A 13,185-nucleotide genomic window follows, 5' to 3' on the forward strand; every position below is an offset into this window, starting at 1 on the left:
CTTTTTGCTTATGATAATTTGGACGAACTTGAACTGTGAACTGAAGTAAGTTTGTTTTGCAAAGGGACAAAGGTGAAACTGGATTTAATTGCTGGACTTGAACTCATTTCGTTTTTCAAATGGACTTTCCAAGCACCCTGCTGCCTCACCCCCCCCAACTTAGTAAGCAGTACTGTGTCTCTGCCCCACTGGGAGAGCTGATCCTGACCCATGGCACCTATGCAAATGAAACCAGTTGCTCGTTGTTGTTGTAGACGGCTAGACATCAGGGACTCTACTGCAATCTACTGCAAATGACCCAGCGATTGTTCCATAATCCCAATGTACTTTCTGACCATCCTTGGATTTGAGGAAGGCAAATGTGGGAAACCTTTGCCCCCTGCCCCCATTGTTGCTGAACCACAACTCCTGTCAGTCCTGTGCATGTTTGCTGTGGCTGATGGAAGTTAATAGTTCAGCAACATCTAGAGAGCCAAAGGTTTGCGCCAACCTGGTTTGAAAGGGTCAGTTCAGCTTTTCTAGCTGGGAACAGACAAGCCACCTAAGGAAACGCACACACGGAAGATGGACACAAATTCATAATATTTATATATATATATATATATTTATATATTTTCAATCAAAACACAATTTAAATATGCTTCTTAAGTACATGAATACTTGGGCATGAGACAGTAAGGTGGTGGTACACAGTACCAAAAAACATATACACAGCTTTTTGCTTCTGGCAGACTGACAGGAGTGCCTTGCTAGATCAGATATTGCAACAGGAGGACGACGCCTGCTTCATCCATCAAGACTTTCAAAACGCTGGAGACAAATCGAGGGGGGGGATCTCCTACAGAGGATTTGGGTTGTGTGTGTGTGGTTTTTTAAATGTTTCTTTTGCACAGAGTCTTCAGAAAACAAAAGCAAAATGGAATTGAAAAGCAAACAAACTCTCCAAACAGAAAACGTTTCAACCGGAGTGAAGACCTAAAGGAAAATACGCACAAACACACAGACACACGGAGTGGACCCATCCCTGAGTACTCTGAATACTCTGGGGAAAATAGTCGCCTGCTGCAGGAATAATGGAAGCGTCCCTCCAGGTTGCATGGAGATCGTTTCCTATCCCCCTAAAGGATTGCAAGGAAATATAAGGTCAAAGGCCTGCTGACTCAGAACTGGCAATTAAAAAAAAAATGACTAGGAAACAGAAAACATTTTTTGTTCATCAGGAGTATTTGCAAAGCTTTAAAACAAAAAAAGAGGGTACCCAGGGCACAGAGATCATTCTTTTCTGCTTGCATTTTAGTCCTTGGCAGAAGATGACCATTACAGGATGGGTGTGGAGCCCTGCCTTCTCAGGAGCAAGGAGTGGCCTTGGCTTACTTAAGGGCCAAAGTGACAATGGAGAATTGGAAGTCGCTTGCAATCAACGCCTGCTCTCTGTCACTATTTTTTCCAGGACCGAGACAAATGTGAGAGAAAAGGTTCAGCTGCTACCGTATTCAGAACGCTTCAAGTAAAAAGAAAGAAAGAAAACTCAAAATGGCTCCAGGATTCTTAAAAGACCGTTCGCCGTCAATAGCTCAGCCCTCTCTGACGGGTTAAGGTGCCCCGTGCCTTTCTGATTGCAGGTTTTTCTCTAAAAAAAGAAAGCACAGCTAGGAACCTTCAGAGGAGGAAGAGACGTGGAAATCTATCCTCCAGTCCTTTCGATGTGAACTGTGCTCCAGGTCCAAGCCATTTGGGGAAGGAATCCTTTGCAGAGGGAGCTGGCAAGCCTTTTGCCAGAAACGTGTCTCTTTGACGGGGAATTTAGGGCGTATGTGCAGGAGAGATTTGCGCTCAATGCAAGGAAGTCTTAGGCCCTCCTTCCCCCCCCAAAATCTCCTGAAAAAGTTTGTTCTGAAAAGAGGAGACACATCAGTCTACAGTGCTTGGTTTCCTGCTGACTCCGTTTCAAAGGAGAAATCAGCCAACAGAGCTTTCATTTCCCCTGGGGTGGAGAGAGAAGGAACAGAATCCACTTGTATCTTCAGAGGCAGAAAAACCCAATGTCCCCTTGTTTGGAAATGCTGAAGATCATAGCTGCAGGTGTGAGGAGAGAAAGAGAGAGAAAATGTTGGTTTGGTGGGTGGAAAAGACACTGGGGCAAGTAGACAGAAGTCTCAGGGTTTGCCTCAAACAATGGTTGCTTGGAGCAGGGGTGAGGGCCCCAGATGTTGTTGGGACTTCAGCTCCCAGCAGCAATAATAATAATAATAATAATAATAATAATAATAATAATAATATACCCCACCCATCTGGCTGGGTTTCCCCAACAGAGGCTCCCAACAGAATATTAAAAACACGATAAAACATAAGACATTAAAAACTTCCCTAAACAGGGCTGCCTTTAGATGTCTTTTAAAAGTCAGATAGTTGTTTATTTCCTTGACATCTGATGGGAGCGTGTCCCACAGGGCGGGTGCCACTACTGAGAAGGCCCTCTGCCTGGTTCCCTGTAACCTCACTTCTCGCAGGGAGGGAAGCGCCAGAAGGCCCTCGGAGCTGGACCTCAGGTTGAACGATGGGGGTGGAGATGCTCCTTCAGGTCTACTGGACCAAGGCCGTTTAGGGCTTTCAAGGTCAGCACCAACACTTTGAATTGTGCTCGGAGACGTCCTGGGAGCCAATGTAAGTCTTTCAGAACTGGTGTTATGCCCAGTGCTCAAGGATTATGGGAGTTGGAGTCCAGCAACATTCCAGAGGGTCCACAGACTTCCCCCATCCCTGGCCTAGCCGGAGGCAGCTCTTGTGTCCTTAAGGGGATTTGCAGGGAATTAAAATAGCGGCTAGATCTGAGATGGGGAATCTGCAGCCTTTCACAGGCATGCTGGCTGGGGCTGGGAGTCCAAATCTGGAGGGCGCTGCCTTCACGAAGGCGCAGCCATAAAGCGCATGCAACCAGGGGAACACCCCCTTGTTACCTTTGTAATTTTTTCTACAGCTGGGTCCGGTTGTGCCTGGTGCATGACATCGTTGACAATCATCTTTGCGATCCTCCAGGCCATCTCCTCTTGAGCCTGAAAAGCGGAAAAGCAGGCAACGCTTGGGCTTAGGAAATACGCAACCCAAAAATGGTGGGGTGGAGAAGAAACCTAACACACCCACGCTGCAGTTATTGGCGACCAACTACTACGACCACCACCTAGGGCAGCTGCAATCTTTTTTCCTCCCATCAAACAGCCAAGAGAATCCCAAGTATTCCAAATTTTGCAAGAGGAAATTGTAACGTTCACAGAAGCAACCCTGCAGTCTGTGGGAGCTGCCCCAATTACGGATACTTTTTGTTGGTGTTCTGAATTCCTGCCCCCTGCATCTCTCTGATATATTCCTTGAAGCCAGCTAAAAACAGAGAGACAGACAGATAGACAAGACATCCACACACTTGGGATTTCTTCTGCGGCGTCTTAGCAAGAGGCAGGGAGATCTGAGGGGGGGCCTTACCTCATCTGTGTTTCCTTGCACCCATTTCTTCATTGCTTGGGAAAACATGGACCCTGGATCGGGGGAATGAGAGACAGAAAGGTGATGCAGCAGCAGCAGCAGCAGCAGCAGCAGCAGGAAACAGATGTTATTCTAATAATAAAATGACACTCTGGCAATTTTCTCTACCTAGCAACAGCCACAAATAATAAGGGTGTAAGCGCAACTCTTCTGAATCAGACCAACCGCCCTGCCTATTTGTGTATTCAGTTTAGGACTCTCTTCCCATGAAACACCCTGAAGTGATTAGCAGAATGAACAGTTAAAACACATATGTCTAAGTTCAGCATTCAAATTTGTTATGAAGGCAAACAGGCATCATAACTGAAGTTTGATTTTATAATTTTAACTTATTTTTATTTTTTTGTATTGCACTTTCGTAAACAGCTTATACAGACCACTGAAGTTAGTGGTAAATAAATTGTTCCAATAATATATATACCGATGAAAGGCAGGTTAAAGATTTTTTTAAAATCTTCACTGGTGGGGCTGCTCCAAAGAGCTGCTTCGAAAAGTCTTTAGGTTGTTTTGGCACCATCTCTTCAAAAGATTTCAGGAGAAGACAGTTTACCTTTCGACTTCTTGACGTCGGGCTCCGGCTCAGACTCCCGGATGAACTGGCCCAGGTCGCTCACTCGCCCAAATGTCATTTTTCTGCAGCAGGAGTTGGTGGATGGAAAAAGAGAGAGAGAGAAAGACCGGAGTCATGAGCTGTGGGGAGGAAGAGCCAGTCACAGCACAAGAGACCACCCTCCCGCCGCATTACCCTCAGGATTTGAAACACCTGAACAGGAGTGGGATCAGTGAAATCTCAGGGGCACTTCCCACAATGTTATTAACTCAGCAGTGATTTACAATTCTGGCTATGGAAAAGCTTTTTCTTTCTTTCTTTGGTTTTGCAAAATGAGTAACATCACTATTTATATTTTACAAACAAGGTAAAGGTAAAGGTAAAGGTACCCCTGCCCGTACGGGCCAGTCTTGCCAGACTCTAGGGTTGTGCGCTCATCTCACTCAAGAGGCTGGGAGCCAGCGCTGTCCGCAGACACTTCCGGGTCACGTGGCCAGCGTGACAAGCTGCATCTGGCGAGCCAGAGCCGCACACGGAAACGCCGTTTACCTTCCCGCTAGTAAGCGGTCCCTATTTATCTACTTGCACCCGGGGGTGCTTTCGAACTGCTAGGTTGGCAGGCGCTGGGACCGAACGACCGGAGCGCACCCCGCCGCGGGGATTCGAACCGCCGACCTTTCGATCGGCAAGCCCTAGGCGCTGAGGCTTTTACCCACAGCGCCACCCGCGTCCCTTTTACAAACAAGAGTAAACTATAAAAGGAAATAAAACAGCCCTCCCCCAACTTTCTAATGCAGAAAGCCACTGTTGAAATATCCATGTTGTACAGGTTAGTATATTCATGCCTGGATGCTTGAGATGTCATGCGAAAAGCTTCCTTTTTAAGATGCCGACTCTCTTCCGGAGAATCCCTTCTCACTCTCTCTCACTACCATATAACTGGTGTTTCTGAACACTCCGCTGCCCACCCACTTTTTATCCACTCAGTAGGGCCATCTTTGATGTCTGCAGCACCACGAGGTCCGCACCTCACACCTCCAACCCACTCCACGGGGATTTCTGCACCCTATTTCTCTGCACCACCCTAGACCCCTTCATTCCCCCCCCCCCTTTCTGGTTGTGCGTCTTCTTTAGGTTTCTTGTCCTTGCACTCGCTCATTAGTGTGGAGTTCTATAGGAAAAGTACACAAGGCTTTTGCTCTCCCAGCAACACACACACACACACACACACACACACACACACACACACACACACACAGAGGAAAGCCTCAAAAACTGGCGGTAACATCCAACACTTTTGCATCCAGGAGTGGAAGAAGAAGAAGAAGAAGAAGAAGAAGAAGAAGAAGAAGAAGAAGAAGAAGAAGAAAAGGTGAGACAAGGAAGAAAACCAAGCCAGAGAGAAGATGTGGAGAGCTTTAAAAGAAGGGAGTGGAAACACACAACATCTTTCTTGTTAGTCAATCCCATCGTTCCACATTACAACCAGATATATTTTCCCGCCCTCCTCATCCAGTTTGCAGACTATGAGAAGAAGAAGAAGAAGAAGAAGGGATCTTACCCAGCGTATGTCCGTTGATACAGAGACTCCGGGTCCAGGCTGGCAGCATCGACAATTATTGCTTCGTCAAAGTTTTTCAGGATTTTTATATTCGCCTTTTTGAGGCCGGGCTGCAACAGAATTCCCAGGCATGATTAATTGATCCAGGGAGGAAGAGGAGAAGACGGTGGGGGTGGGGTGGAAGCAAGACAAGAGCTGATGCTTTAAGAACAGGGGCAGGGAGGAGGAAAATCCAGACGGGCCACGGACCCCATACTCCATGATGGCTGCCCATTCCCAGAAGAAAACCCCAAGATGCAGAGAGATGTATACATGGCAGCAACATCCTTTTTTGTGAAGGCAGCCGCTAAGGTGTGGAACTCCATCCCTCCCTGCATCTTGTTGCCAAATGATGCCCACGAAGGGCTTCCAAGAATTACAAAAGTACAAATTACAGAAGTACAAATTAACAAGTACAGTGGTACCTTGGTTCTCAAACGCTTTGGTACTCAAACAACTTGGAACCCAAACACTGCAAACCAGTTTGCGAACTTTTTCGGAAGCCGAACGTGCTCCGCTTTGAGTGTTATGCTTCTGTTTCGAGTGTTACGCTGAGGTCTGTCTGTTTTTGCTATTTATTTTGCATTTTTATTTTAGTTCTTTTCTTTTTTTTTGCTTTTGTGACTGTGTTCAGTTACTGATTGATTGATTGATTGACTGCAGTGCATTGTTCATTGCTTTCATTTTATGGATCAATGGTCTCGTTAGAGAGTAAAATTCATGTTAAATTGCTATTTTAGGGGTTGTTTTTAACAGTCTGGAATGGATTAATCTGTTTGGCATTGGCGAGCCTTGGTTCTGGAACGCTTTGGTTTGGGAACAGACGGATAAAGTTTGAGAACCAAGGTACCACTGTAATGACAACTGTACTTTCTGCCACCATCCCCATCCCCATCAAGCAGTCCATTCTCTCTCTCGGCCTTTGCTAAGGACGGGGATCAGGGAAGCAAGCTTCCAAGTGAGAGCTGATCAGACCCCAAGGAGGCGGGTGGTGGTTGTTTGTTTGTTTGGAGAGAGAGAGTGCCAGAAGCAGGCCACACACCTGGGAGGAAGAAGCCGTGCCGTCCAGGGAGCCCATGTGGGAGTCGTGGTCCGGAGGGCCACCGTGGCCGTGAACAGTCGGGGCGATGCAGCCGCTGGCAAACTCGTCTCCGCGGACCGAATGGATGAGGTCGTTCAAGTATTTGTAGTAAAGGTTGCTGGAGAGGAAGCTGGGAAGGAAAACCTGGAGGAGAGGGAAGACACCCCAGGGCACATTTAGAACCGGGAGGATGCAGCTCAGGGGGCTCTTCTGCAGGCAGAAGGTGTCAGGATCAACCCCCAGCATCATCCAGGGAAGAAAAGGGTCAGGGAACAGCAGATGGGAAAGGCGCCTGTCTGCCTGAGAACCAGAAGATCTGCTGCCAGGCAGAGCAAAAGAACCTGGGCTTCCGATGCTCCTATTTAAAACCAGTCCTTTATTCAGAACAAGGAGGGCTGTAATCTTGCTGTATTTTTAGAGGAAAGGCCTTAGCTCGGCGATAGAGCACCCGCGTTGCTGCAGTTTCAGGCCCGGCTTGCCAGATGAACGTGGCTGTTTTAAAACCAACGCCCAGTTTCAGAGATTTTCCTCCAACCGGAAGAGTCCGCGACCAGAAGGAGGAGGAGTATCAGGAAGATAAATTTAATTATTATTTAGTTCAATTTGCTAAGTTAAACTAACTGAAAACAGCTTGCAGATACTTAATGGGCTTAGGATTTTATTTATGTTAAGTGATGAATTAATATGTTTAATTCCATAAGGTGAAGATCTAAGGATGTTAATGTTTAAGTTAAATTTCATAAAAATTGGGATTTGGAAAACCGTTAAAAGGACATGCAATGAAATTCAACCAAGGGGAAGCAAGGAAGTCACTTAACAAAGTTAATAACTGTAATTTTCAATAAGGCTATTGTCAGGGAACTGACATCGGAGCCAGAGGCGGAGGCAAGGCTCCCAAGCGATGCTGGAGAAGGGCCCAGCAGGGAGAGAGGCAGCTCATCAGCTGGGGAAGGAAATGAGCGTAACACCAGGGATAAAGGGGGGCAGATGGGAGAATCGGCGAGGGGGCTCCAGGACTCCTCACCGGAGACCAGCGAGGAGAGCACAGGTCCCTCGCTACCCACACCCTCCCTGCGCAGAAGACTTCCGCGCAGAGAGAGTAGGAGGAGACTTGGAGTCAAACAGCTTTTATGCTGGAAAAGGTTTAAGAAACGCCCACTGACGGATTCTGCTAGCGACTGAAACAGCCACGAAGTGAAGGGCTGTCCAGACAGAAAAGGCTTAACCAGGCACACTAGCCAGGATTGGCGGCAACTTACGCACGAGCAACCCCTATAATCATTACAGCTATGATTTTTGTTTGTTTGTTTTGTGTGTTTGTTTGTTTATAATCTTGTGAAAACTAATAAATTTTTTGAGAGATATTCCTCCAAAAGATTAAAAAAGAGGGGGAGGGAGGACGGGAGCCACCTCCTCACCTTCTCCATGGTGGTCCAGGCTTGCCGCAACGGAGTGGTGAAACAGTTGGGGAGCGGTCCTCCTTCCCTGCAAATGTTGGATTCTATTTCCAGTCTCACGGGGTCATCGAAACCTAGAGGATGAGTGGCTTGGAGGGAGAAGTACCTGCAGCCACAGAGGAGGAGGACGAGGCAGAAAAGAACAAGGGGGGGGGGGGAACAACACTGCTGAGTAGGGCTGGATATCACCAGCTAAACAGCAGGATATATCAATAATCACAATATTTGAAATAAGGAAGGAACTGTACAGTTTCATCCTTACTTCAGACATGGTGGTAGATTGCGATGTTTAGCTGGTGATATTGTGAGGTTTTGCTGCTGATAACGTCGCAGTGTTTAGCTGGTGTCACCGATTCCTTACACGCATTGTGATTTGTGATATATTGCCAGCTCAAATATTATGAAACAATTATCACAATGTGAACTTCAGACCGGTTTTGGACGATATATTGATATATTGTCGCCCAGCCCTAATGCTGAGGAGATTACGTTTCAAAAAAGTCCGACTCCACGGGTCCCACACCTCTGACCCAATTGTAAAGTCCCTCTTTCACACCCAGGCAGAAGCAAAAAGCCCAATTTGCTAGCTGCTCAATTGCAGCTCAGCAACTGCCCCTCTCTTTCTCAGAAAAGGCCAGCTCTTGTTTCTGTTCCCTGAAGTGGAAGCCAAGGGAGTTAACTAAGCGCTCTCTTTCCCAATCTCGCCAACCCCATCCTGATGGAATGCTGTCAAGTTTCCCCTTCCCACCCCAGCAGTCACCATGAAGACTAGAGACTTGGAAACATTTTAAGCTTTGAGATTCTCTGGGTCCTGCCTTGTTGTGCCCAAAATATTTAATCTCTGCAGTCAGTTAAGGTGAAGGACTGAGGGTCTGAGGCTTGCTGGGTTAGAAATTGTCTTGGTCAAGAGAAGAAAGCCAAGAAGGATGGCGAATTTCCAGGCATGGGACTCACTTGTCATATAAGATCATGGCGTCGTTCTGGGCCTCCTGCCCGTCGTACTGGCCCTCTTTGGCGGCCAGCTGAGACTGGAAGTTATCCGCCGCCAGCCAGAACTGCAAGATGTTAACGGCATCTTCTTTCTCCATGAACTGGGAAACAAAAGTAAAGTAGTGAGCAGGGATATTCTCCCAGTTTCTTCTAGGAGGTAGCTTGCTGCCGTAATTCGTTTGAAAGATGTAGAAACAAGACTTAAGGCAGGGAGAGGGAACTTTTGTCAACCCAAAGGCCAATTTCAGTTCTGGACAGCCTTTCGAGGGCCACTTGCTGGGGGAGGGTGGGGCCAGAAACACAAGGGAGTAGAGCAACAGACGTAGATTTTACCTTTGTGCAATTAGCTAGTTTCTACAGCCACCCACAGGGATGCGAGTGGCACTGTGGGTTAAACCACAGAGCCTAGGGCTTGCCGATTGGAAGGTCGGCAGTTCGAATCCCTGCAACGGGGTGAGCTCCCGTTGCTCGGTCCCAGTTCCTGCCAACTTAGCACTTCAAAAGCATGTCAAAGTGCAAGTAGATAAATAGGTAAATCCAGCGGGAAGGTAAACGGCGTTTCCATGCGCTGCTCTGGTTCGCCAGAAGCGGCTCAGTCATGCTGGCCACATGACCCGGAAGCTGTACGCCGGCTCCCTCGGCCAATAAAGCGAGATGAGTCATCCGAGACTGGACTTAACGGTCAGGGGTCCCTTTACCTTTACAGCCACCCACACCCTCTCTGTCCTCTACATAGGGAAGCAAGAGGCATGTTAGAGTTCAAGGGCACATTTCCAGCTAGGCAAAACTACTCCAGGAGGGTGAAAGGAAGGGCCATTGAAGGGGCGTGGACTGGGAAAAGTTCCAAGGGCCAGAGAGAAAGGCCTTTTGGCCCCCTGGTCCTGAGGTTGCTCATCCCCGACTGAGGACTTTTTCAGGCTCCTGAAACAGGATTTGCACAACAGAACATCCTTCCGCTTGGCAGAACCAGCACAATCCTTCACCATGAAGGGTAGGAGAGATATTGTTTTAACGAAACAAACAAGGGGGACGTTCCACTGCGCCACCTTCGGAGCCAAAACCGAAGCAATGGAAACCCCGGGACTTGAACCCCAAGCCGACAAGTGAGGAAACCTGCTTGGCAGTACCAGGCGAGGGCACAGGAGGGGTGGCAGAGCAGCAGAAAAGGGTGCTCAGTAGCAGCCTGGGCTGCAGAGAGAAGAGGCCTCTACTATAAATATACTTGACATCTCTCCAGGGCTTTTTGCAACACTACTTCTCAACTTCTTGCTTAAAAATAACCACGGCTTTTCAGCAGGTATTTAGCATCTGGGGTGTTTTTGCACTTTTCTTATGCCGAGTTGACAAGGACTCTATATTGGAGGAGAATGCATAAAGGAAAAAAACAAAAGACTCACACTATGTGATGCAACCTTGCTGCACCTCCTGTTCCCACTGCCTCTATGGCTGATGGGAGCTGGAGGTCCTATAGCACCCAGAGGGCCCCAGGGTGGGGATTGGGCATAGCGGAAAGGAAGGATTCAACGTTCCCAGCCCCACCGTGGCTTTTACAGGTGGCAAAGGCCCGACCAGTGCCCAAACTAGGCCTGAGGGCAGATGGCACGGCAGCCCACTCCCACACGGCGGTTGGGGAGGCAAATCCAGCCAAATTGCTCTAGGCCACGGCAGTCAAGAACAGCTCCTCTTCTACTTGGCAGAAACGGGGGGGGGGGGGGGGCAGAGCTCTGGCCGAGAAGAAAAGGGAGAAGCCACCTCACCTCGGAGAAATAGAAGAGGGCGGATTCGCAGAAGAGGATGTCGGCCAGGTAGACAGTCCCACTGGTCAGCACCTCAATCTGGTATTTGCAGAAGTGGTGGCTCCGCAAGAATTCGCTAAAGTGCCTGTCCGAGGGGGAGGGGGACACAGAGGGGGGGTCTCATTAGAAGCGGGGAGAAGGAACAGGAAGAGACTCCAGCTCAGCAGTGTGCAAGGCACCAGGGGGCACAGGAAGCTGGCTGGGCAGGATCAAGGCTGAAGGGCTGGGACTGGAGCCCTGAGGGTCTGGGATACAGCCCCTCACTGAATTCCAAATCCCACAATTGGATCCAAAGGGGAGGCTGACAAGGGAGCTGAGTCAGTGCAGTGAGGAAGCCTTAAAAGCAGGCCAGATGCTGACTGAGCCCCATCTCGAATCCCCAGGGAAGATTTGCTCTCTGGTCTGACCAGCGAAGGGCTGCTGGGGGCTCCTTCAACCCCAGGACTGTCCGCCCCCCCTCGCCAATTCTGCCCAGGGGCTTCTCCTTGGCTGCCCCCACCTGGAAAGAGCAGTCAGGTGCTCAGAATATAAAGCACCCTACACTTATTATTATTATTAAAAATATAGGGTCAACTTACTCTTGTTCCATGGCATTAAACACTATCGACTGTGCCAAGACGAAGCAGTTTGGGTCCACCTGTCCGTCTTCCCCACAAATCTTTGCTGTAAGGTCAGCAGATCACATATCAAAGTTAGTGGCACTGTATGCATTCTGCAGTACGGACAGACAGTGCAGAAATTTATTAGTTGTGCATATCTATGGCAGAAATACAGAAGTGGTTGGAATACTTTATCTATTATTATTATTATTATTATTATTATTATTCATTTATATTACCCCACTGTTTCCCCAGAACCCAGGAATCGAGGCAGCTCACAAAAATTAAAAACTAGCATGGATACAATACAGATAGCTAAAGCCACAGGAAGGATAATAGACTATACAGTAATTAACTACTGAACTATTAAGAATTAAACTGTAACGGAATGAGAATGACGTAAAAACCAATCTGTTAAAATATAGATATTAAAAAAAGAGGAGCCCCATTGAAAGCCCCTTCCTTAAAAACACTCAGTTCTCCAAAGCCTATAGGAATAAAACAGTCTTCACTTGCCAGCAGGACAACAAAGAAGGAGCAAGTCTGGCTTCTCTAGGGAGGGAGTTCCAAAGCCTGGGAGCAGCCACTGAGAAGGCCCTCTCCCGCGTCCTCACCAAGCAGGTCTGTGAGGGTGGAGGGACTGAGAAAAGGGACTCCCCCAAAGCCCTCAGAGCCTGGCTGGGTTCATATGGGAGAATCTGGTCCTTCAGATAGCCTGGGCCCAAATCATAATAAGGGTTGGACTATGGATTGCAGCCTCTCTCAAAGAAATCCCCGGGGTTTGTCTCTCGGGAGCAATGAGACCACTGTTTCTGAGGAAGACACACATGCCTGCTCCTTACCCACTATATCGTTTCTCATCAGCTCTGTGATTGGTATGGGTTTAGCAGCATCGGGAGAGATATATTTGGTAAAAATTGTAACTGCATCCTGTTCTATACCTAAAAAGAAAGGGGGGAAAACAAGAGTGAAGGCAGTGGCATGATAAACACAAGGCGTGACTGGGTAGCAGTTGGACCAGCAAGCTCATTTCTCCCCTTAGAAATGGTTACTCAACATAGGAAGCTGCCTTGCACTGAGTCAGATCGCTGAGTTCATCTTCCTCAGTATGGTTTACACTGACTGGCAGCAGCAGTCCTCTCCAGGTTTTCAGGCATGGGCTCTTCCCCAGCCCTTACCTGGAGAAGCTGGGGATCGAACCAGGAACTTTCTGCATGCAAGTTTTGTACTCTTCCCCTAAAAGGAAAGTAAGGATCTAGTCCTCATGGTTCTGAATAAAATCATTGGCCTCTCCGGCTCATTACTGTCTGCACTGACTGGCAACAGCTCTCCAGGGTTTAAGAGAAGGAAGTTAAGAGCTGCACACCTGGGTTTTATGCACCTGGCTGGAATTTTGGATTGGCAGTTTGGAAACAGCAAACACCCCCATGTTGCATGGCAAGCTGGCTTTCCAAATTAAGGAGCCTTTCAGAAGTGGTTTGAGATATCACCCCTTTCTAAAAACTACAGTCAGCCAACTTCCTGGATTACCACAGTTTTCTCTCTCTGTTGTTTCTGCTGGTAGCTCCTTGGGGC

At 48.0% G+C, this 13,185-nt stretch overlaps 1 protein-coding gene across 1 annotated transcript in view; it reads right to left on the reverse strand.

The window, feature by feature from the left end:
* Positions 1-565: 565 nt before the first annotated feature.
* AKAP10 (A-kinase anchoring protein 10) overlaps positions 566-13,185 on the reverse strand; it is a 34,227-nt gene continuing 21,607 nt past the window's right edge. Inside the window, exons 5-15 of the mRNA XM_028707316.2 lie at positions 12,453-12,551; positions 11,590-11,674; positions 10,973-11,096; positions 9,180-9,316; positions 8,187-8,331; positions 6,730-6,912; positions 5,649-5,758; positions 4,088-4,170; positions 3,478-3,530; positions 2,958-3,053; positions 566-2,076 (exon numbers count right to left, since the gene is read on the reverse strand). Coding sequence (XP_028563149.2) covers positions 2,071-2,076; positions 2,958-3,053; positions 3,478-3,530; positions 4,088-4,170; positions 5,649-5,758; positions 6,730-6,912; positions 8,187-8,331; positions 9,180-9,316; positions 10,973-11,096; positions 11,590-11,674; positions 12,453-12,551 — 1,121 coding nt within the window. The 3' untranslated portion in view covers positions 566-2,070. The remainder of the gene's footprint in view (positions 2,077-2,957; positions 3,054-3,477; positions 3,531-4,087; positions 4,171-5,648; positions 5,759-6,729; positions 6,913-8,186; positions 8,332-9,179; positions 9,317-10,972; positions 11,097-11,589; positions 11,675-12,452; positions 12,552-13,185) is intronic.

Source organism: Podarcis muralis, chromosome 15, assembly GCF_964188315.1.
Source record: "Podarcis muralis chromosome 15, rPodMur119.hap1.1, whole genome shotgun sequence".
Classification (NCBI taxonomy): domain Eukaryota; kingdom Metazoa; phylum Chordata; class Lepidosauria; order Squamata; family Lacertidae; genus Podarcis; species Podarcis muralis.